The sequence below is a fragment of the Felis catus genome, chromosome C1, assembly GCF_018350175.1.
Source record: "Felis catus isolate Fca126 chromosome C1, F.catus_Fca126_mat1.0, whole genome shotgun sequence".
In the NCBI taxonomy this organism is placed as follows: domain Eukaryota; kingdom Metazoa; phylum Chordata; class Mammalia; order Carnivora; family Felidae; genus Felis; species Felis catus.
Window position 1 is genome coordinate 15,761,885 of NC_058375.1, and position 23,532 is coordinate 15,785,416.

At 54.0% G+C, this 23,532-nt stretch overlaps 1 protein-coding gene across 4 annotated transcripts in view; it reads left to right on the forward strand.

Annotated features, from left to right (window-relative positions):
- ALPL (alkaline phosphatase, biomineralization associated) overlaps window positions 1-20,571 on the forward strand; it is a 65,262-nt gene extending 44,691 nt beyond the window's left edge. For 3 of the 4 annotated variants that reach the window (XM_045033224.1, XM_023257816.2, XM_023257817.2), the window contains exons 2-12: window positions 1,104-1,268; window positions 5,166-5,285; window positions 5,615-5,730; window positions 6,853-7,027; window positions 7,798-7,973; window positions 11,644-11,787; window positions 13,740-13,809; window positions 16,085-16,219; window positions 18,132-18,323; window positions 18,769-18,888; window positions 19,606-20,571. In XM_045033224.1, the coding sequence (XP_044889159.1) occupies window positions 1,208-1,268; window positions 5,166-5,285; window positions 5,615-5,730; window positions 6,853-7,027; window positions 7,798-7,973; window positions 11,644-11,787; window positions 13,740-13,809; window positions 16,085-16,219; window positions 18,132-18,323; window positions 18,769-18,888; window positions 19,606-19,871 (1,575 nt within the window). In that variant the 5' untranslated portion in view covers window positions 1,104-1,207 and the 3' untranslated portion in view covers window positions 19,872-20,571. 4 annotated transcript variants of the gene reach the window in all.
- Window positions 20,572-23,532: the final 2,961 nt, after the last annotated feature.

Below are 23,532 nucleotides of genomic sequence, written 5' to 3' on the forward strand. Positions count from 1 at the left end.
TACAATGTTGAGCATTGTTGCCGTTTCCCACGACAAATGAAATGATCACTTTTATCTGGGTTTTGGTGGCAGTACTATTTTCCTGGGAAACTCTTGCCATTTAAAATTTCTCATCTTCCAGCAACATTTATGCACAACAGGGTTAGTACATTTCTCAGCTGCAGTTGGGGTTATCCTTTGTGATCCTGACAGTATGACCACAGCTTAAAAACTTTCTTATGCCATTTCATACATGCTTATTTTAGGCAATTTGGAAAATTCAAAAAAATAATAATAAAGAGAAGAGTAAATAATCATTCATAGTCTTCCTGCCCAGAAAAAACCACAGTTAATGTTTTGATGTATTTCCTTCTAGAGTGTGTGTGTGTGTGTGTGTGTGTAACAGTTTTTTAAAATTATAAAGGTAACATCTCTATTTGGGAAATGTAGAAAAGACAATGAAATAGCAACCGAGCCATCTGAAATGTCACCACCCAGAAATGGGCACCTTCAGTAGCCAATCTTCCTGTGTATCAGTTCTATTCCTTTTATATCTCTCACCATAAATGACAAGCTCTAGAAGAGAATGCGGCAAGTGTGGTTGTCTCTAACAAAGGGTGGACTCTGTTGTGTCTCCAGTGTGCTTGGGAAAGGTAATTCAAAGGCTAAGGACCGGTTCAGAATCAGGAGCAGGAGCATCCTTACCTGGGAGCTTGTTGGAACCGCACTCGATTCTGGGCGACGGCAGGTGGATACTGGGTCTATTTTAACAAACCCTCTAAGAGCCCAAAATGCATGCTGCATTTGGGGAAGCATTATACAGAAAGACTGAATTCTGGTGGGTTCCAGGCTCCAGACGGACTGAGAGTGGGAGTTCACTTGGAAAATGGGGAAGGAACCATTTTGCTTCATGGAACTCGTGTATTATACTGCCACAACTGTATGTGATTAAGCTTCCTGAGGGAGGGACCACTGGGGTTTACATCCTAGTGCCTAGCCCTGTGCCTGATTGGTGATAAGTACTCAATATATAATGAATGAATGAGCGAAAGTATGAGTGGATGGACAAATGAATTCTGGAGCTGTGGCCCACATGTCTTTTTTTTTCCCCCTTTAATTTCTAGGATCGGAACATCGGTTAGCATCTGACCACTGCCAGCCCATCCCCTCCCACCCACGTTGGTCATACCTCTGGGCCCGAGAGAGAAAGCAGGTCTTGGAGTGCACCATGATTTCTCCATTCTTGGTGCTGGCCATTGGCACCTGCCTTACCAACTCCTTAGTGCCAGGTATGATGGAGGACCCAGGCGGAAGGGTGGGGGAACCTGGTGCAGGTGGGATAGGATGAGGGCAGTGTTTATGTTGAAGGTCATAGAACTGTCCAAGTTAACAGCTGCAGACAAATGTTCACAGAGCAGGAGCCCCCAGCTCTGCTACTGCGCGTCCTAATGTTGGATGGGCCACTCTTTTTCTCTTTATATTATCCTTCTCTTCCTTAATTGGGGCATAAACTATTCCAAGTCTTGGGAGGCTAAGTCTCCTGTTGGTTTTGTCTATTTAACTCTCCCTCATGGTGATACGTTTCCTTGTGGTGGGTAATTTTTGCTGGTGAATTTGATAATTTCATTTTTTGTTAGTTATTGGAGACTAACCTAGAAGTGTTTCTATGGTGCAGTGTTGTGTGTGATTCTTCAACTGATTCTGGACAAGTTTTTTCTAGACAAGTTAATTCCTCAGTTTTGAGTTCTTACACTATAAATTTGGACCCCCACTTAGACCGGGCTCAGATCTGGAGTGTTATCCACATTTCTCAAGACTGGCTTTCTTTCCCCATCCCTTCCGTAGCTCCACGGTATCATATGCACGTTACCAACCTAGACCTGCATCTGGTCGGACACCCCAGGGCCACTCAGCAGCAGCCCCAAGTGGAAGAAGGGAGCCCATCTTGGCTCAGTCCACTATGTGGGTAGAAGTCCCTGGTTGTCCTCCCAGAATCTTAGTTTCTCCATCTGCCGGGTGGAGACAGTAATTCCTCCTCCTTACATCTGTTATAAGAATCACACAGTATTGGGGCACCTGGGTGGCTCAGTCGGTTGAGCAGCCGACTTCAGCTCAGGTCGTGATCTCACAGCTCGTGAGTTTGGGCCCCACATCAGGCTCTGTGCTGACAGCTCAGAGCCTGGAGCCTGCTTCGGATTCTGTGCCTCTCTCTCTGCCCCAACCCACTCGAATTCTGTCTCTATCTCTCAAAAATAATAAAAATAAATAAATAAATAAAAGAAAAAAGAATCACCCAGTATAGTCAGTGTCAGGCAGGGAGTGGGTTCTCTTAGGAAGAATATTTTCTTCTTTTTTTTTAATGTTTATTTTTGAGAGAGAGAGAGAGAGAGAGAGAGAGAGAGAGAGAGCAGGGGAGGGGCAGAGAGAGAGGGAGACACAGAATCCAAAGCAGCTCTAGGCTCTGAGCTGTCAGCACAGAGCCCGACGTGGGGCTCAAACTCACGAACCATGAGATCATGACCTGAGCCAAAGTTGGACGCTTAACCAACTGAGCTACCCAGGCACCCCAAAAATATTTTCAACAGATGAGGAAATTAGGGTTCAGGGAAGGGACTGGCCTTCCTCGGGGAGAGAGTCAGGGCTAGGGATAGAACCTGAGCTGCTGGATCCCCAGGCCATCACCCCCTCTGTGGTCCCATGATGCCTTTCGGTGTGTATCCTTGGGGACCAGCGGTGGCTCTAGGACCAAGTCCCTGCTTTCTCAGCACTCATAGCCCACCTGGGTGAAAGGTGCATGAAATGGATGGATGAAAAGTGAAAAGATGAAAAAGCAACGAAATGAAAACTCTTCAAATATTCAGCAATTCAATCTTTTGTATTTGTTCCTTTTTAGACATTCCATTGGGTGTGTGACGGCATTAGCCTGTCCTCTCGCTCTTTTTTAAGTTAGGTGTAACTTAAAGTAAAGTGCACCAATTTAAAACGCATAGCTTGATGAGTTTTTACGTATTGTATGTCCTTGTAACCACCACCCAGATTAAGACAGAACATTTCCAGTCTTGGGACACTTAAGGGCCTTCCTGTGTGCTCCCCAAGCAACCCTACCCCCAAGCCAAAATGACACAGGCTCACTCCTGCCACCGTAGATGAGTTCTGCCTGTTTTAAACTTCATGTGAATGGAATTATACAGTACACATTGACAAGTACTTTTCATGTGGCATTATATTCTGAGCATTTGTGCATGTCATTTAATGTTCTCCAAAAACAATGGCCTTTTGATACTTGGTTGTCCAAAGCCATGATTGCTTAAGTCAGTCCCCTGACAATGAAGTTGGTTTGACATCCACTAAACCCTTCTCAGGTTCAGGCCCTAGGGTGGCTCTGGTGAAAAAGACTGAACAGTCTCTCAGTCCCCAGGGACCAACCACAGTGGGAAAACTGGCAAACTGGGATCAGAGCTTGAGTCAAGACGAAGGAATAAGTGCAGGGAGGCTGATGCCAGTCCAGCCCCTGGGGGTCTGCCAAGCTGTTGGGGAAGGGGGAGGGAGGGCCTGGTTATAGGAAAATCGAGACGGCAAGAAGTTCATCACCACCCAGATGGCACCCAAATGGCCGAAGAAGCTCCTTGACCGAAGCCTTGCCACTGTGGTATGCGTGGAGGGAGGCAGGAAGGAGATGGGAACCAGCGCTGAGCCCGTGGGATCCCTGATCAAAACCACTGGCTCAGGCATTTGTTGAGACAGGCATTTGTTGAGACGTCATCTCAGTCCTAAAACTGTCTATGCACTCCCGTTTTCCTGGGGGGCAGAAATTCAAATGGAGAGAACTTGCCTAAAGGTATACAGCTAGATAGAAGGGCCGAGGCTCTCCAGACTCCAGCTAGGGACTCCGCCTGTGGGGTCTGAAATTGGTGAGCTCAGCAGATACCTTCGGAAGAGTGGCAGCATTGGAGGCTGCCATGGTGAGGAGGTGGGCTTGGCTCCTGGGCCTCTCTTTGCAAGAGAAACGGATTCCAGGGGGCACCTGGGTGGCTCAGTCAGTTAAGCCTCAGACTCTTGGCTTTGGCTCAGGTCACGATCACATGGTTCCTGAGATTGAGCCCTACGTCGGGCTCTGCGCTGACAGCACGGAGCCTACTTGGGATTCTGCCTCCCTCTCTTTCTGCCCCTCCTTCTGCTTGCTCTCTACCTCTCTCTCTCTCAAAATAAACAAAAATAAACTTAAAAAGAAAAATAAAGGGTGGGGGGATTCTAGTTCTGGCCTGGAATTACTGGGGTGGGGGCGGGGAATGTTGATCTCCTGTGGGTCAGGAAGTCAATTTCTCGAATCCAGCCCTCCTCGTGACCCTGGGAGGAATAGACAAAGAACCACATCTGACAGGGAAGGAAACGGAGACTCAGGGAGGTGACCTGGCCACACGGGGGTACTTGGCGTAGTTGTGGTTTCCACTGAAGTCTGTCGGGCACTACAGTTGCGTTCTTTCTGGACTACTGGACACATGGGGGGCGGGGATGGGGGCGGGGAGAAGAGCATTCCTGGTTCCCAGTGTTTCTCAAGGTTAGGGACACAGAACAGGCTCTTTGCTAATTTATCCTAACAGGAATAAGATTGTGCGTGGCTACTTTAAATTTGATTCATTAAACAAAAGGCAAGTCCTGCTTTCCAGTACTGCTATCGATGCTGTTGGTAACTCAGGTTTCTGCTGACTTTAATGATTAAGCCAAGCAGAGTTGATCATTGATGGCTGGATACATCTGGGGACTCCTTCAGGTGAAAGTAGTTCTCTCGGACAGATTAAACATTACCCTCCCGATTGTGCTTGCACAGTTAATTCGTTTGCTGCCTTAGCAGAATGTCTCTACTGGGTGGAAGGAAACAGCATGGGTTTTGGAGGGTGGAGCCAGAGCTGTGTGGCCTTGGGCAAGTTGGCTGGTATCTCTGGGCCTCGGTTTCTTCAGTCTGAGACATGGGGAGAAGGCCCAGCGTCCACAGGCTTGTTTGGAGGGTTGGCCTGGCAACTGTCGACGAGCCACCTGGTGGCCGTCTGAGACTGACGGCTGCTGCTTCCTCCCCCAAGTCCAGGCATTCCAGCCCTCAGGCATGAGAAGTTGGGGGTCTGTAATGTCTGGGGATGGGAAGCTGCCCCCCATCCCTGCCGGATAACTCTGCCTCTCTGTCTATATAGAGAAAGAGAAAGACCCCAAGTACTGGAGGGACCAAGCTCAACAGACCCTGAAAAATGCCCTAAGGCTTCAGAAGCTCAACACCAACGTGGCTAAGAATGTCATCATGTTCCTGGGAGATGGTGAGGCCTGGGGGCCCGAAGGAGAGGGCTGGGTGGGGGCACCTAGGGAAGGGCCTGGGGAGCCAGGCTGTGTTGAAGAGGCTGGGGCCCTGGGAGGCATGTTTAGAGGGGATGGGGGTCCAGGCTGTGGACCCAAGAGGTCTGCTCTGCCAGGCGGTCCCTGAGGGTCTGGGGAGGGAAGGGAGAAAGGGGCCTCCTGGTCACATTTACAGAGCCGTGCTCCAGTGCCCACTGCCCAGCCAGGCCGGGCAAAACTAGAATTCTATAGGTGCCCGAGATGGAGAGGCGGGGAGCCCGAGAGACTGAGGCGCCCCCTTCCCCTGCCGCAGGGATGGGTGTTTCCACGGTGACGGCCGCCCGCATCCTCAAGGGTCAGCTCCACCACAATCCCGGGGAGGAGACCAGGCTGGAGATGGACAAGTTCCCTTACGTGGCCCTCTCCAAGGTGAGCTCCGGCCCCAAGCCCGCAGCACCGAGGAAGGGCAGGGGAATCCAGCCTGCGGGCTAGGCGGTCAGCCCTCCTGGGGTCTCCGCGGGGGGGCCCCCCTGTGAAATGGGCATGGCAGCAGCTGCTTCCCGTGACTTTATTTTGAGGGTTTTAGTCATTGATTTAAAAATCAATTGAAGTATGAAGCGCACAGAGGAGAAACCGCACGTGTCCGTATGACCAGCGTCCAGGCTGCGACACTGAACGTGACAGCCGCCGAGAGTCCCCCAGCTCTCCTCCAGTCCCTCGTTCCACCCCCCACCCGATGCCCACTGGCTTCCGACACGACACCGCAGATGAGCTGCCCTGCCTTTGTCCTTGCTGTCGACGGAATCGCGCAGTTTATATGCTTCCGCGCCGGATCCCTTGTGTTCATTCTCTCCCCAGGCGCCTCCAGAAGTGAATTAGATTTCTCCCTACGGCTCTTGCTGCTGGGGTCGTAGGGGCTGGTGCTGGTGGTGCTCTGTGATACTGATCCTCTGGACCCTCTGGGTCAGGCCCAGGGCTCACTGCTGGGGGAATGGCAGGGCCTGGAATGTTTTCCGTGGCTCTCAGGCTGGTGGGAAGGAAGACGGGCAAATAGTTTCAGGGTCTCAGCTAGAAGTCTGAATGGGGGAGGGGGGCTCTTCCCCATTTCGTCCGTTCTAGATCTTGCTTCTCTTCCCTTTTCCTTCCTTTTCCCCAGCCTCCCTCACCTCGCTTTTTCAAGAACTCAGCAGCCCTGTCGCCCCCTCCTTACCCCCCTCCCTGCCGCTCCGGGACTTACTTGCTTCCCCCTCCCCGTGGCTGGTTCCCATAGCCCCAGACCCTGAGGGAGGCCTGAGTGACCAGCCCCCACTCCTCTGCATGTTGGAGGGTTGTATTCACCCCTTCCTGCTGCCCTGGCTGCCAGGGCACAGGGAGTGGGGGCAGGAAGCTGGTAGCCAGGTGATGCTGTGGCTCTGGGGGTAGCAGGGCTCAGCCAAGGCCATAGGAGGCCTCTGTCTCCATCATGCCCCAGCCCCCACGGTGTGAGTGGGGGTGATGTGAAGTCCACCAGCAAGGCCCGGCCGACTCCTGCCCCTCCTTTCCCACCTGCAGACATACAACACCAACGCTCAGGTCCCGGACAGTGCAGGCACCGCCACCGCCTACTTATGTGGGGTCAAGGCCAATGAGGGCACCGTGGGGGTGAGCGCAGCCACCCAGCGAACCCAGTGCAACACAACTCAGGGGAACGAAGTCACCTCCATCCTGCGCTGGGCCAAGGACTCTGGTGAGTGGGGGTAGTGGCAGGGAATGGGGCCCAGCTGTATTTGGGCCTCAGTCTGCCCCACTGTATAATGGGGAGAGGGCAGAGAAAGATGCTCTCCGGGGATCTTCCAGCTTTGATGTCTGGGCATCTGTGAGATATTCATGGGACCCCTTCCATGACAGCGTGGGCTAGTGGCTTAGGGGGTTACTCAGCTGTGGTTCTGGTCCCGGCTCATTTCCCTGAGTCTGTTTATTTGACTATAAAACAAGCATGAAAACCTTGCCCCCTCATACATCTGGTGTGAGGAAAAGGTAAGGGACGTAGCCCGGTGGGAGTTCAGTGTCTACTTCTCCCTTCTTCTCCCTGGAAGCAGGGGAGGCCCTGGCCCGTGTCCCAGGACCTCTGGGGTCAGAGTATGAGTCTAACTGGGAAAGTGACAGAGCCACACCACCTGAGGGCCCCTAGGAGAGCCCCCGTGTTCTTGCAGGGGACCCAGGCAGGGTCCGTGGGGTGTGTGATGGAGGGGAGGATTCTGGCCCAGGCGCTCACAGCTTGAGGGCTCTCAAGAAGGGGAGGGCCACAGAGGCAGAGTGTCTGAGCTGTGCTGCCCAGGTATTCAGAAGCCACCACTCCCCCTACCAACCCCTTCCTTCAGTACTGGTGGGGAGACTGAGGCCCAGGCAGTCTGTTGAACTGACGGGAAGCCAGTCTTTAGTCAGGAGAGGGAGGGAGAAGGCAGCTGGGACACCCCCATTCCCAGACAAAGCCAACTGTCCTCTCCCGCACCCCAGGCAAATCTGTGGGCATTGTGACCACCACGAGAGTGAACCACGCCACCCCCAGTGCCGCCTACGCCCACTCTGCTGACCGCGACTGGTACTCAGACAACGAGATGCCCCCGGAGGCCCTGAGTCAGGGCTGCAAGGACATCGCCTACCAGCTCATGCACAACGTCAGGGACATCGAGGCGAGTGTGGGGGTGCAGCTCAATCGGGCACGGGCGGGCTTGTGAGGCCGGGCCTCCGGTGGGCCTCGGGCCTTGGGCCTCAGGCCTCTGCTGGCTCAGGAAAAGCAGCTCGGCCTGGCTCCCCACACACCTGGGAGGCTCCCAGCCCATTAGGGGATTTGCGGTTGGGGCAGGGAAGCGCTGGAAGCTGTCTCCGCGGTGGGGCCGAGGGATAAACCCTGATGTGGCTATACCACCACACCCCAAGAATCAGGCGCCCAGGGATTATTCTGTAAATTGGAATCTGGCGCTGCACCACCAGCCCCCCACCCCCACACGGGGAGGTAGGGGTGACACAGTGGCCATCTGAGGGGAGTACCTGCCCTGCACACTCACACGTGCACTGACAGGCACGTGTCCCACGCACTCAACTAGCGAACCCAGAGGAAGGGTGGTATGGGCCGTGGTTAGCACAAGCGCTCGTTTTTAAACTTCCTGGCTTCGAATCCTTGCTAGCTGTGTGACCCTGGGTCAGTTACTTAACCTCTATACCCATTCCTTTTATGGCCCGTGTGTAAAACGTACCTAACTTGTAAGCCCATTGAGAGATCCAAATAAAATAATCCCTCAGAGTCGAGTAAGTCCTGACACCTAGTGAGGGCTCAGAAAGTGCTAGTCTTATGCACGAGCTGCATACCCCTGCCCTGCAGCATAGCTTCGGCAGACTGAGCAGGCTTAGGCGTGCAGGTGCACACCTACAGCCCAGATACTGCCCACGTGGTGCTCAGAGGGGTCCCTACTCTGTTCTTACATGAGAACGTCCAGCTGTTCTTTTTTTAGGCTCTTGTTACCCCACTGCTGGGGTCTGGTGAGGGGGCGAGGGGACTTTAGCTCCCTGAACCTAAAATGGGGTTTCGGCGAGGCTCAAAGAAAGCCCCCGGGTCCCACCTACACCTCACCTGCTTCTACCACCACCAGACACCAGCCAGTTTGCACTGGCTCCCAGACCTGCCTCTGTCCCCCATGCAATGCTTCCCCCCAGCCTCCAAGGCCCTTCTACCCACCCATGACTTCCTTTTCCCAGGCGGTGGGTTGAGCACCCCATTTCAGGGACCAACAGTCCCGTTGATCCCTCCTCGTGAGCCTGTATCTGTATCTGAGCCTCTGTCCTGGTTTTGCCTCCACCTGACGCGCATCCTGGGGCAAGCTGCTTCGCCTTCCTGAGCCTCGGTTTCCCCACCTGTGCAACAGGAATAGAGAGCCCCACCTGCCCCCTCCCGGGGCCGCTGGAGGCCGAGATGAGGTCATGGATGTGAGAACATTTGTTGTACAAGTGCAGGGTGTAATTACGAGGCTGCTCCTTGGGGAGATGTGCCAGGAACAGCCGGAGAGGGGGACAGGAGCTTAGGGAAGAGTTCTCCGTGGGGTGAGGGTGGACGGGGGTCCTCAGGCCGCCGGGGCGTCAGCTGGGGCATGAGTGAAGAGGTGGGCCAGGGTGAAGTCTGCCCTCCTTCCTCTCTCCTCTCGCCCTTTTCCCTCCCGTCTGCTCCTGCATCTCAACCTTCCCAAAGCCCCCCAGCCCCCCGGCTGCACATGAAACACAACTCCTGGTGTCCGCCCTGAAAATAAATATCTTTTGCTAAAAAAAAAAAAAAGGAAAGAAAGAAAGAAAGACACAAACCCAAACCCCAAAGCCAAACAGCAAGTCTGTTATTTGGGAGTTTAATGAGCGTGTGAAGTCCCTGCTGGGGCTGGAAATGATGAGGCTCCAGGCAAGAAGATTGGGGGCTTCATTTTCCACTCTGAAAATGCCAAGGGGTCAGGTTCTGTGGGAACAGGGGTGGGGAGCCGGGGCCGGTGACCCGGGGTCCCCTCTCCTTCCCCTCGCAGCCTGCCCTGCCCCCAGAGCTCCTGGCTGGGGCTGGCAGTGAGGAACTCGCCTCTCTGGAAATACTCTGATATCCCACTACTTCTGCTAGCGAGAACACTGCCCACTGGGGCTGCACCCGGGTGCTGGGACTATATCGCATCACTGCATTTCCTTCCGTGGCAATCCCGTGGGTGGTTGTTACTTCCATTTTACAGATAAGGAAACCGAGGCTCAGGGAGGTGAAGTGACCGGCCCTTGGTCAGTAAGCAATAGAGTCAGAGTCAAACCCAAGTTGGACTTCCAAGCCCGTGCCCTTTCCAGCTCCCCGTGACCCAGGGTGGCCGCGGGTGCCATCCCCACCTCCACCGTCGGCCCGGACCCCTGGGTTCTGAGGAGGGAATGAAGCGGAAGGGCGAGAACAGTACTAGGAAATGCCAGGCCTGGGACAGTGGAGCTGAGGCCAGCCATGGCCGGGTTCTGCTCTCCCAAGGTGTCGAGGGGCGGCGGCCTGGCCTGGCGCCCGCGGTGACAGGAGGACACCGGTGTGGCGGTCACCGCAGGCGGCGGCTGTTGTGTTCTTGGCCCCATTTTAAAAATAGTCAGGACTTCAAACATGGACTCCCAAGGAAAACAAACAGTCCCGCGTCCGTCCGCCCGCGCACGCCAGCCGTGGTGAGTAAAATTAGCCTGGCGGGGACTACACAGACGTGAGCACTGGCCACTGTTTGCCCAGGCTTCCAGCTGGGCTGTCCCGAGACCTCCCTGGCAGAGGCCTCTCGCCTGTGGCATTCTGTCTCCCACAGGGGAGAGGAGGCTCTTGGAGGCCCTGTCCTCGGCCCTGCAGATGCGCCAGGGTCCCAGTGCTGGGGTCAGGGAAGCCTCACGATCAAATCCTGGCCGTGTCCCTTACTGTGTGGCCTTAGGGGAGAAAGATCACATTTCTGTTCCCCTTTCTTTAGTTGGAAAATGGGGACACAGGTTCCCCTGCAGCCTTGGTATGAAGTGGATTAAGATAATGTATCTGAAGGGGCACCTGAGTGGCTCAGTTGGTTAAGCGTCCGACTTCGGCTCGGGTCATGATCTCGCAGTTTGTGGGTTTGAGCCCGCGTCAGGCTCTGTGCTGACAGCTTGGAACCTGGAGCCTGTTTCAGATTCTGTGTCTCCCTCTTTCTCTGCCCCTCCCCCGCTCTCTCTGTGTCTCTCTCTCTCTCTCAAAAAAAAAAAATTTTAAAAAGTTAAAAAAAAAAATGTACCTGGAGTGTTTAGTACCTGACATGCAGTTAGTCCTCTGTAGACGTGTTATCTTATGCAAGTGGGAGCTGAGTCAGGCTTCTGGAAAACCAAGTGGGAGAAGTTACCAGTACCTCTAGTATTTCACCCAGAAGCCCCAAACCATGGTCTCAATAGACTCATGATTTCATCTCCCCGCTTGGAAAAGCAGAGGCTCAGGGCAGGCAGTGTGGACTGGAAGCAAGACTCTCCAAGCTGGAGGGGCACCTGGGTGACTCAGTCGGTTAATCGTCCGACTTCGGCTCGGGTCATGATCTCACGGTTTGTGGGTTCGAGCCCCGCATCAGGCTCTGTGCTGACGGCTTGGAGCCTGGAGCCTGCTTCGGATTCTGTGCCTCCTTTTTCTCTCTGCCGCTCCCCCACTTGTGCTCTGTCTCTATCAAAAATAAATAAATGTAAAAAAATAAAAAATAAAAAAATAAAAAAAGACTCTCTAAGCTGGAGAAGCATTCACACTATTCCCGGTGCCTTTAGGAGCCCAGCTCTTGAGGCTTGGAACCCTGGGGTACTGATGTTTCCTGTCCCCTTTAGGTGATCATGGGGGGTGGCCGGAAGTACATGTTCCCCAAGAATAGAACCGATGTGGAGTATGAGATGGACGAGAAGGCCAGGGGCACGAGGCTGGACGGCCTGAACCTCGTTGACATCTGGAAAAGCTTCAAACCGAGACACAAGGTAACCCATTGAGGGGCCAGGTGGCTGCAGGAATGGGGCTCTGGGGAACCTCTCTCTGAATCTCAGTTTGTTTCTTCCTCTGTAAGTGGGGGGTCATAATTCTTACCTTGAGGGGCTCCAATGATCTAACAGATACATGAATGGCACATAATACGTGCTCAATTAATCCCTCCCTTCAGAGGAGGGCACCCAGGAGAACTAGGCAGTGAAGAGAGGGGGCCAGAGAGTCACCTGCATGGACATTGAGGCCACTTGAGCCCCTACTGTGTGTGGGACCCCTCGCCGGGCATGAATTCCAAGGGATGAATCAGATGGTCAAAGGAATGTGGGTCTCTGTGTGCTTGGATGGCTGGAAGCCCAGGACCTACGGGAACCCAGAGGGGACAGACCACAGGGAGGGGCTGAGAAGCCTTGAGGAGGAGGAGGAGTAGAGGAGGAGGTGGCAGGAAGGGGAGGGTGCGAGCCACGGTGGGAGGTGGAAGCTGTCCATCTTGAGTTGGCTTTGGCCCTGGTGATCACGGGCACGTGCTGGGGACGGGAGGCTGGAGCGTTGGAAGGGCCTGAGCGCTGGCTCCCTGGAGTGGTTCTGGCAGCCGCTGGGCCTGGGGCAGCTGGGGTCTGGAAATGACTGTGGTCAGGGCTGAAGACAGTGGGGAGCAGCCTGGGAGCCACTTTGATGTCACTCTGGGGTTGGGTTTCTGAGGGTTCCAGGACTGGCCCCCAGGGAGGCCTTGTGGGATGGGGCTGGGCCAAGAGTGAGGTGGAGGCAGGGGCCTGGGGGTGGCCCCGACAGGGTAGATGAGGGTGGGACTGAGCCGCTTTGAACCTTTTCTGTTCCTCTGAGTCAGCTCTGGCCGGGCCGAGCCCCTTCCTGGCCCAAGCCAGAGAGACACTGCCCCTCCCAGCCTCAGTTTCTTTGTGCGGGACATGGGGCTAGGATTTAGTCCTTCTGGCCTGGGCAGGTGCTTAACCCTGGAGCTCAATCTAGACTCCAAGAGGGAGAGACAGGACCCACACCAGTCAACGGACAGGGTGTCCCTGTGGGTTCCCAGGTAGGCCATACATACCTCGAAAATCATGCCTGAACAGTGGATGCTGAAGTCAGACTCCCAGTGGCTCTGTCATCTGTGACTCAGTATCCTTGTCTGCAAAATGGGAATAACAGTATCTCCCTCGTAGGGCTGACGTGAGACCTGAATGAGGTAACACAGGAGAACCAGCTCAGCAAAGCGGGGGTGGGGAACCCCACTTCCTCAGCCTTCCCGCCCTCCTTCCCTAACAGTCACTGAGGCTCCAAAACCACAGATCCCAATGCCATTGCCCAGAGAAGGCAAGGGGCTGTCCTGAGGATGCACAGCTGAGTCCTGGCGGTACTGTAGCCCCTGGCTCTGGTGCTGAGTGGTGACATCTCCAGTTAAGTCAGCCAGCCTCTTCCTGCGGCCTCTGTCCTGGGGAAGCAGCACTTCCTTTATCAGCCTCTTAGATGAGGTTGCTGGGGGAGACCTAGGGTTTTACTTCCTCCTTAGCTCTCCACAGCTTCTAGAACACACACAGCCCACACCCCTCAGTGGGTGCTCAAGGCCCCTGGTGACCTGTACCTTCCTCTTCTTGGCTCCATGATCCCTCCCTGCTATTTGAAACTCTCCTCCCTGACCCCAGGCTGATCGATGGCTTCTTGTCCTCCAGGGCCCCATTAGGACATCACCTGCACCAGGAGGCCCTCCCTGATCCTGCCTCTGGGCCCACAGTACCCTCTGGTCTCTCGGAATTCTCTTCCCTTGCATTAGAATTGCCTATATGTCATTTCTTGAAGGCAGAGATGGGAGGTCCTCAGGGAGGGGTTAGTAAATGACTGAAGGAAACAAATATGTGCCCCGGTCCCTGAGACCCACTGGGCTCTGTCCTCCCAACCCCCCAGCTCCCACGTGGCTGACACTGGCCTTTCCTCCTAGCACTCCCACTATGTCTGGAACCGCACCGAACTCCTGACCCTTGACCCCTACGGCGTGGACTACCTCTTGGGTAAGTGGAGGGTGTGGAGCAGGGGACACCCAGCTGGGTGCCCTGGGGCTGGGGCTGTGAGTCCAGCACCTGAGGGGCCAAGGTCCCAGCCCTCCCTCTACTTAGGGACCTTTGCTCTCAGGTCGAGGACCTGGGAGAGGTGAGGAAGGGGGTCTGGTTCATAGAACTGGGCCTGAAATCTGCTGGCTTTGCAAAGTGAACGGTTCCGTTGAGCACAAAGGGAAAGTAACCCTCAGGTAGGGGAAGGGACCTGTGGCATCCCACTCAGCTCATTAACATCAGGGCCCAGGTAAATCCAAACCCCGGCTGGGGCAGGAGGCCTGGAGCCAGCCCTGCTGTGTGGCCAGGGCAGAAGCCAGCCGGGTTGTCTCTGCCGGTCTTGACTGGGGGATGTCCCCCGGGGAGTGGGGAGCCAGGGCCCTGGTGAGGTAGAATGAGGCCCTGAGCACCACCACGCCGACACCTGGGTCCCCTTTCCCACCTGGCTGCTGTGCCCAGTGAGTGGTGGCAAAATTTCCTACAAACCTTTTCCAAAGAACACACCTCTAGGTCCTGGGTGTATCATTGGAGGTTATGGGCTCAAAGCTGGGCACCTGGGAGGATCCCCTAGACAGACCACACACACACACAGCCCTCTGCTTGCCTGGGTCACACAGCACACACCCTATAGCACACACAGGTGTGTAAAGTTATACATGTTCCCATGCAGCACAACAGGCCCACTCATGGATCTTAGAGCCAGAGTGCTGGGTTCAAATCCTACTCTACCACATATGAGCTCTGCAACCTTGAGCGGGTGGTTTCTCCTTTCAGCGCCTCAGTTTTCTCTTCTGTAATGAGGCTAATGATGGGGCCTACCTCAGGGCTGCCATGAGTACACGTGAGCCAATGCACTGTGTAAATTGCTTGTTGGAGCGACTGGGTGGCTCGGTTGGTTGAGCGACCGACCGACTTTGGCTCAGATCATGATCTCGCCATTCTGGAGTTCGAGCCCCGCCTCGGGCTCCGTGCTGACAGCTCAGAGCCTGGGGCCTGTTTTGGATTCTGTGTCTCCCTCTCTCTCTGCCCCTCCTCCACTCATGCTCTGTCTGTCTGTCTGTCTCTCTCACAAATAAACATTTAAAAAATAAATAAATTACTTGTTACCGTGTAGCAAACGATCTCCAAGCTTAACAGTTTAAAATACGAGTTAACATTGTTACTTCACACAGTTTCTTGGGGTCAGGAATTTGGGAGCAGCTCCACTGGGTCTCCCATGAGGTTGCAGTCATCCGAAGGCTTGACTGGGGCTGGGGCTTCCATAATGGCTCGCTCCTAAGGTTCGCAAGTTGGCGCAGGCTGTTATCAGGAAGCTTCAGTTCCTCGCCACATGGAGCTCTCCATAGAGTTGCTGAAGTGTCCTTATAACATGGCAGCTGGCCTCCCTCAGAAGAGTATGCACGGCTAAGGCTATAATATTTTATGCCCTGGCCTGGAAGTCATATACCATCATGTCTGCAGTATTCTGTTGGACACACAGGATAGTCTTCATGTGGGAGGGGACACACAAGGGCGTGAATTCCAGAAGACGGGGACTATTGGGTGCCATCTTGGAGGCTGGCACCTATGTGCTTCCAAAGCACTTAGGATGGCCTGTGGCACACGGTGAGCATTCTGTCCATTAAAGCTCTTGCTTGACTGTGCCCCCACTCACAGAAGGGGTAAGGTGTTCTAAAAGAACATCCAGGACTAGAAATACCACCCCGGTACATGTGGAATCTTGTGACATGGTCAAAGAATGGATCAGTCTTACTTCACAAGTGAGGAAACCAAGACGTGAGCCAAACCTTCTACCATTTTACCACACAGGACACTATACCCTTCACACCTGACCTGTAAATGACGCGTAGGTGCACACGCAATCTGCCCCCATTGAATCCATGCCCTCAGCCTGGGGGCTGTGGTGCCATGCCTGGAGGCCTTCAGGCTTGGGGCTGGGCTGATGGGCTTAAGTCCCAGATCTCCCACTTAGCAGCCGAAGATACCAAGCTACTGAGCACCGGTGCCTCAGTCTCCTTCTCTGTAAAATGGACTTCGGTGAGCCCTTCCCCATAGTGTGGCTGCAAAGGTAAAAGGAGGCGTGTTCTCAAAGCACTGGGCACATTTGGGCCCACAGGAGCTTCTCCCTGCCCCGCTGCTTGCTCTCACCCCAAGCTGTATGCGCCCAACCTGTGTTCCCTGAGATAGCCTTGCAGAGTCATGAGAACTCACCATCCATATCGTCCTGTGCCCTCAGGTCTCTTTGAGCCGGGGGACATGCAGTACGAGCTGAATAGGAACAGCACGACTGACCCGTCACTCTCTGAGATGGTGGAGATTGCCATCAAGATCCTGAGCAAGAACCCCAAAGGCTTCTTCTTGCTGGTGGAAGGTATGGCCCCAGGTTTGGCCTCAGGGCCACTTCCCGGGGAGCTTCCTGGGGTCGGGGGATGGGGTAGACAGCTGTCTACTTTTGGGGAGAAGGAGATTCCTTTTGGGGAAGATGGGGTACGCAGGGTGTTGAAGCCCCCAGCCCAGCAAGCCGTTCTCCTTTGGGCCTGAGGATGGCCCGTCAGGCTGACTAGTCCAAGAAGACTTCCCAGGAGCCTTCCCCCGAGGCCCCTGAGCTTCACTCCTTCCAAAAGACAAATTAGTAGACCCTGATGGACCCCCCTGCATCTGAGTGGCTGCCTGGCTGGGCTCAAGGAACAGGCCCGGGGTCCTCGTCCACACACGCCCATCAGTCTGCGGGAGCCCTCAGCTGGATGGTGCGAATCTGCCGTTCCTAGGCACGTGTGGGGCCAGCGTCAGATTCGTGAGTCCTGTGCCTGAAAGGAGACCCAGGGCAGGCCCTGGGATGTCCCGGGTCCCCCAGATTGGGACAGCCAGAACTTTGGGGATTGGCAGTGCTGCGTGCCAACGTTCACAGGGTTTCCCAGCGCTGATGGGAAGCACTGGAGTCGGGCTTGTGTTCTTTGCTGCTGCGGCCTCTACCTGTACATTTCTGTAAAATGGGGCCAAAAATAGTCTTCGAAGTGTTATTTGCATCCATTGCGTTCAGAGACATAAAGTACTTGGAACAGGGCCCAACAGAGAATAAATCTTCCGTGTTTCTATTATTACCATTATTATGATTACACAATAGCTAAGTCAATAACAATAGGAAGTGTGAGGAAGTGATAAAGTTTCCGGAATCTTCCAAGGTTCTAATAGCCATTGTCTTCTGTGGTTCCTGATGTTGCCTCACTGAACTCTAGAGGTACACACACACACACACACACACACTTGCACATATACTCTCACCACACATATACACACACTCAGGCCCCTCTGCCTTCCAGAGGCCACTGGCAGCCAAGCCGGCTTGGCCGCTTTCTCGCCAAACCCCAGGGTTCCCACTTAAGCATGGCAGGTCTCAGCCTGGCCTGAACAGGCCTCTGACGCCAAGGACCCAGCCAGGAACCAATGGTGGTGAGCACAGGCTCCCCTGGGAGCATTTCTCTTTGTGACTGCTCCCAGAGCCACAACAAAGGGAGGACCCACCCTGCCAGCCTGCCAGGCCAGAGTGGTGAGGCTCAGGCCAGTGGGAAGGGAGGGCGGCCAGGCCGCCCCGGCTCAGGACCCTCAGAGTTGGGAGTGTCCACTCAGGCATCCTTCTCCTGTTAGAGACAAGGAGGGGTCCCCTCAGGTCATGTAGCCCTGCGCCATGACCTTTAAAGCCAGGCTCAAAGCCAAGCATCTTGCGCTCATACAGGAGAGGCAGCACAGGATCCAGGCTTCAGAGGCCTTTATGAAGGCTTGCCGTGGGCACTGAGAATGAGAGTCATGCCTGAATTCAAATCCCGCTACTCCCACCTTGGTCGCGTCACTTCTGCCCCCAGGCCTCATTTGCTCCATCTGTAAATGGGGCCGATTGTGCCCATTTCTGCCCAGGATTGTTGTTACGGGGAAATAAGACACCGGCTTGTTGTGCCCGGCATTCGGTAGGACCTCAGGCTTGCTGTCCGTCTGAGGTCTCAGACTCCTTCAAGCAGCTGAAGATGCTGCACTGAGAGCCCCATGGGGTCACAGACAGAGCACAGAGTTTTCAGTCAGGTGGATCTGGCTTTGCTCTCTCTGTGCATGAGCCCTTGGTCTACAGCCTACCTTCTCTGAGCCGCCGTAAAGGTTGAACGCCGTACAAAGTGCCTGGCGTGGTACACGGGGCCCATCAAAGAAAGGTTAATCCAGCAGTAGTGTGGTGGGGCCTGGGGGCACCGATTTTCCGTCCCCTTCACCCGAGCCCTCCGCCTCGGTGTCTCAAGGAGGCAGGATTGACCACGGGCATCATGAAGGCAAGGCCAAGCAGGCGCTGCATGAGGCAGTAGAAATGGACCAGGCGATCGGACGGGCAGGCGCCATGACGTCCTTGGAAGACACACTGACCATCGTCACTGCAGACCACTCCCATGTCTTCACTTTCGGCGGGTATACCCCCCGTGGCAACTCTATCTTTGGTAGGTGGGCCGCTGTTGGGGTGGACACGGGGCACTCTCAGGGCTGCCCGTCTGGGAGCAGGCGCAGGGTGGGAGAGCCAGCAAGCTCGGGGCCTGGCCCGTGTGGGATCCATGAGAATTGGGTAGGACAGAGAAGTTACGGATGGGTGGGGGGTGTAGGGTCAAGCACATGCGTGGGTGAATGGGTGGCTACCTGTGTGATGGGTGGATAGAAGAATGAGAGGATGGATGGATGGACTGGTGAGGGCTGGGTGGATGGACAGACGGACAGGTGGAATACCAGATGAGGGGGATGTGGGCACAGTGAAAACTGAGGGGTGGTTAGTTGGAAGTAAGCCAGGTTTAGAAGGTGGCTCCATGGAGTAGTTCAAAGGGGACTTGAGGGTTGCCAGGCTGAGGCTTGGGGACTCCAACATGACTCCGGGGCCAATGCCTTTCTGTGCAGGTCTGGCCCCCATGGTGAGTGACACAGATAAGAAGCCCTTCACCTCCATCCTGTATGGCAATGGGCCTGGCTACAAGGTAGTAGGTGGTGAGCGAGAGAATGTCTCCATGGTGGACTACGGTGAGATTGTCAAAGTCCAGAGCTGGGAGGGGACACGGTGCCCCTTGGGGATGGGCTTGGGAACCCTGCAGGCTCCCTGTAGGAGACCCCAAGGTCAGGGGTCTCCTAAGAGCCAGGACTTGAGTCAGAGCAATCCCAGTTCAAACCCCCTCGTACGATTGAGCAGCTCTGTGACCTTGGGCATGCAACATGGTCTTCCCCAGCTTCCCTTTCCTTCTTAAAAGAATTCTAGCTCCCAAGGTTGTCTGAAGGACTAACTGGGTCTGAGGAGCTTTGTGTAGTGCCCAGCACATGCAGGTGTCTGCTATGTTACACTGCCATCTTTATGGGCTATATAATATTCCAAAATCTGAGCCTTCTCAGTGTATTCATCTGGTTCCCTCCTGTTGAATATTCATTTGCTCATGATGGCCCCAGTAGCCCATGGGGGTCTAACTGTGCAGCCAATGGTAGGAGGCTCTCCCGGGTTGACTGTTCCCTTCTAATTGAAACAGCCCAGCTGAGGTTGATTTTTCTCTTCTGGGGGGTTGAGGGTACAGGCTTCTGTGTCGGAACGGACTCAGGCCCAAATCCCGTGGCCTTACACAAAATGACTTCCCGGCACTGAGCCTCGGTTTCCTCCTCTATGAAACGAGGGCATGTGAACCAGCCTGAAAGAGCGGGGGGGAGGTGGCTGCAGACTGCAGGCTCTCAGCAAGTGTTTCTTCTGGCCCACAGCTCACAACAACTACCAGGCGCAGTCTGCTGTGCCCCTGCGCCATGAGACCCACGGTGGGGAGGACGTGGCGGTCTTCGCCAAGGGTCCCATGGCGCACCTGCTACATGGCGTCCACGAGCAGAACTACATTCCCCACGTGATGGCTTACGCGGCCTGCATCGGTGCCAACCTTGACCACTGTGCCTCGGCCAGCTCGGCAGGTGGCCCTTCACCAGGTCCCCTGTTCCTCCTGCTGGCCCTGCCCTCCTTGGGCATCCTGTTCTGAGGGCCCGCAGCCCAGGCACCCACTAGCCTATGACAGATGGCCAGCCTCCCTCTCTCAGCACTGCCCACCACCTGGGAGCCCACACCTCAAGGGCTGGGGAGGCGGGGGGCCTTCACAGCCTCAACAGCTGCCAGAAAGAGGACCCAGGAAACCAAAGTCTGCGGCCCGCCTCGCTCCCCTCTGGAATCCTCCACTGGCACCAGACCCATTCCTGGCCTCCGGCCTCTGCTCCCTCCCTGCTGCCCCTTTGGCCAACAGAGTAGGTTTCTCTTGGGCAGGCAGAGAACACAGACTGCCGAAATTCTCAAAGCATCTTATTTTTCTAGCAAACATATTTCTCCAGGCCTGGAGGCCCCGAAGCTTCCATGGAACATTCCGGATCTGACCTTCCTACTCCCCTCCCCTCTTGGAACCACCAGGCCCCATCATGCTCATGTCCCTACCCGCAGGGGAGACCAAGTCCTTCCCTGCAGGATGGGGGTTTGCTCACTCATTCTGAGGCCGCCAGGGGCTCCCAGGAAGTAAACTGGGACTGGCCATCCAACCCCAGGGTGGCCGGACACTTCCCAGCTCTTAACACGCACGCCCACTCCTCTCTGAAGCGACACCCCTGTTTGGAACGGCAAAATTTTTTTTTTTTCTCTTTTTGGTGTTGGTTAAAAGGGAACACAAGACATTTAAATAAAACTTTCCAAACATTTCTGAGGACAGAACTGAGTCTTTGTGGTCAGTGAGGAAGAGAATGAAACAAGCTTGTTTCTCTGGGAAGAATTGGACTCCGGGCCCAGGAGGGCAGATGGAGTCCGGCGGGGAGGAAGGGGCGTCCTGCTGACCCGGGGGCTTCTTCACTCGTTACCTGCGTGACTTTGGACAAACTGCTTTGTATCTCTGTGTCTCCGTCTTCTTAGCTATAGAATGGGACGCAGTCCGGTCTGGGTTGCTATGAGAGAAAAGTATGCCTCTGGGCCCTGAAACTCACAGCAAGAAGGCCTTCAAGGGCCCTGTGACACTCTTGCCACACAGCTCCGACAGACAGAGCTCCGTGTCCTGGTCCAGTGGAGCTGTTCGTTCGTTCGTTCGTTCATTCATTCATCCAGCAAATTCAGTTGACCCTTGAATAAGACAGGTTTAAATTGCATGGGTCCACTTACATGCAGATTTTTGGGGGATAAAGACAGGAAATGTATTTTCCTTAAGATTTTATTTTCTTTTTTTTAAAGATGATACTTTTTTTTTTTATGTATTTATTTTGAGAGAGAGAGAGGGAGACAGAGAATCCCAAATAGGCTCCAGGCTGTCAGTGCGGAGCCTGATGTAGGACTCGATCTCACGAACTGTGGGATCATGACCTGAGCCGAAATTAAGAGTGGGATGCTCGACCGATTGAACCACCCGGGTGCCCCTCCTTATGTTTTTTTTATTTAAATAACAGTTCTTTTTTTCTAGTTTACTTTATTGTAAGAATATAGTATACGGTGCATATAATATCAAATATGTCAATTGTTAACATTTATTTTAACATAACACACACAACATAAATATGTTAACAGTTAATTGACCGTTTTATGTTATCAGTAAGGCTTCCAGTCTTTAGGAGGCTATTTGCTAAATTTGGGGAGGGGGTCACAAATTATACACGGATGTTTTACTGCTCAGGGGGTTGGTGCCCCTAACGCTCATGTTCAAGGGTTAATTGTGTTGAGTAGGTGCCAGGCACCAGACCAGGTCTTAGGAATTTTGTGGCAAACAACACAGACATGCTCCTTGCCTTCACAGAGTTTCAGCCTAGCTTGGCGATGGTGATCTTTCCATTCCTGATTATCTGGCCTGAGAACTGGGCTCAGGATTGCACCTGATATTGGGTATACAGGGTTCTCCAAGTCTGCCCCTTGCCTCACTGGAATGATAGTCCCTATAAAGGTAATAATCATAATCGTAAACATTGAACACTTACCAGCTGACAAGCTCTGCTTGGTGATCTATATGGATTCAGTTCATTTGATCCTCACTAGGAAGTAGGCCCCTGTCATCCACACTTATAGATTAAGGAAGCCGAGGGTGCAAGGCGTGGTGTGATTGCTCAAGGTCCCCAGGTTGTGGGGCTGGGATTTGAATCCACGTACATCCGATTCCAAAACCCCTATACTTAATGACATCCTTTGTTTATAATACGTTTCCGACTTCCTGACAACATTCGAACGCAGCCAATACTAGTGACTCAACACACACTAGTCAAATGTGAACTCAGAAAGATGAGAAGCCACGTCAGAAGTGTGCCCTTCTTCAGGGGAGAAAATGCAATCCAGCTGATTTCTCTCTGAACTTTCTGGCAGTCCTGGCAGAAAGGGGAGTCCAGCCACGCCGATGCTGGGAGAGAAAAATTAAAACTAAGGGGTGCTTGGGGGCCCCTGGGCAGCTCAGTCGGTTAAGCATCAGACTCTCGACTTCAGCTGAGGTCATGAACTCACAGTTTGTGGGTTCAAGCCCCACATCAGGCTCTGCACTGACAATGTGGAGCCTGTTTCAGATTCTCTCTCCTCTCTCTTTGTCCCTACTCCACTTGCACTCTCTCTCTCTCAAAATAAATAAACTTAAAAAAAAAAAAACAAACTATGGAGCACTTGGGTGGCTCAGTCAGTTAAGCATCTACTCTTGATTTCAGCTCAGGTCATGATCTCTCAGTTCGTGGGTTCAAGCCCCATGTCGGGCTCTGTGCAGAGTGTGGAGCCTGCTTGGGATTCTCTGTCTCCCTCTCTGCCCTTTCCCTTCCCTTTCTCTCTCTCTCTCTCTCCCTCTCTCTCTCAAAATACACATTAAAAAAAATTAAAACTACATGCGTACATTCTTGCCAGGGCATGTTATCTCTACTATTATGTCCTAAACAGTTGTTTAAATCCACACGGGAGCTGTTGAGCTTTAAACGTTCCCCAGTACCACCTGAAGTCAGCTTACGTGTCTCCAGGATGCGCAAGCCATACTTTGTGTCTTGGGTTGGGCTTTCCAAAGGCAGACCCTGAGAAAAAGGATTGTGCACCTGTGGTTTGTAAAAGGAACCCAGAAGGCACCAGGCGGAGAGTGGGGAAGTGGGACAGGAGAAGGAGGGAAGCTGATAAAAGGTAAGTTATGTAGCAACTCGCCATCAGGGGCAACCAGGGCTCAACCCCCGCCCCGGCCCCCCGCCCCGGGGCCACCAGGAGGCCCAGCAGAAGACACCCCTCCATCCATCCTCCTGCCGGCAGGTGAGGGAGCTGTGGCGTTTACTCACCAACTCTCACCCTTCATTGGCCAAGGGCTGCTCCCGGAAAGATGACAGCTCGGCACTTCCAACCTGCCCTTGAAGGGCTGAGAGAAAGCCCCCGGGCACGTGCTGGGACGTTAAACGCTCAGAGGACACAAACAGGGCACCAATAGCATCTGTTTAACTTTGCGATACGCGGAGGAGGCTAAAAAGCACGGACTGTGGGTCAGAGAGACGGGGGTGCCTGCCTCTGCTCCATTGCACTGTCGTTTCTATGAACGGGGCAAGTTCTTTCACTTTGCTGCTGTTCCACTCCTGAACTGGAATGGCAGTCAGTACCCACAGCACAAGGGTTTCCAGAACAAAGAAAGGATGGCAAATCCACATGTATTCATCCAGATAACCCTGCCTTCTGTGAAAGAT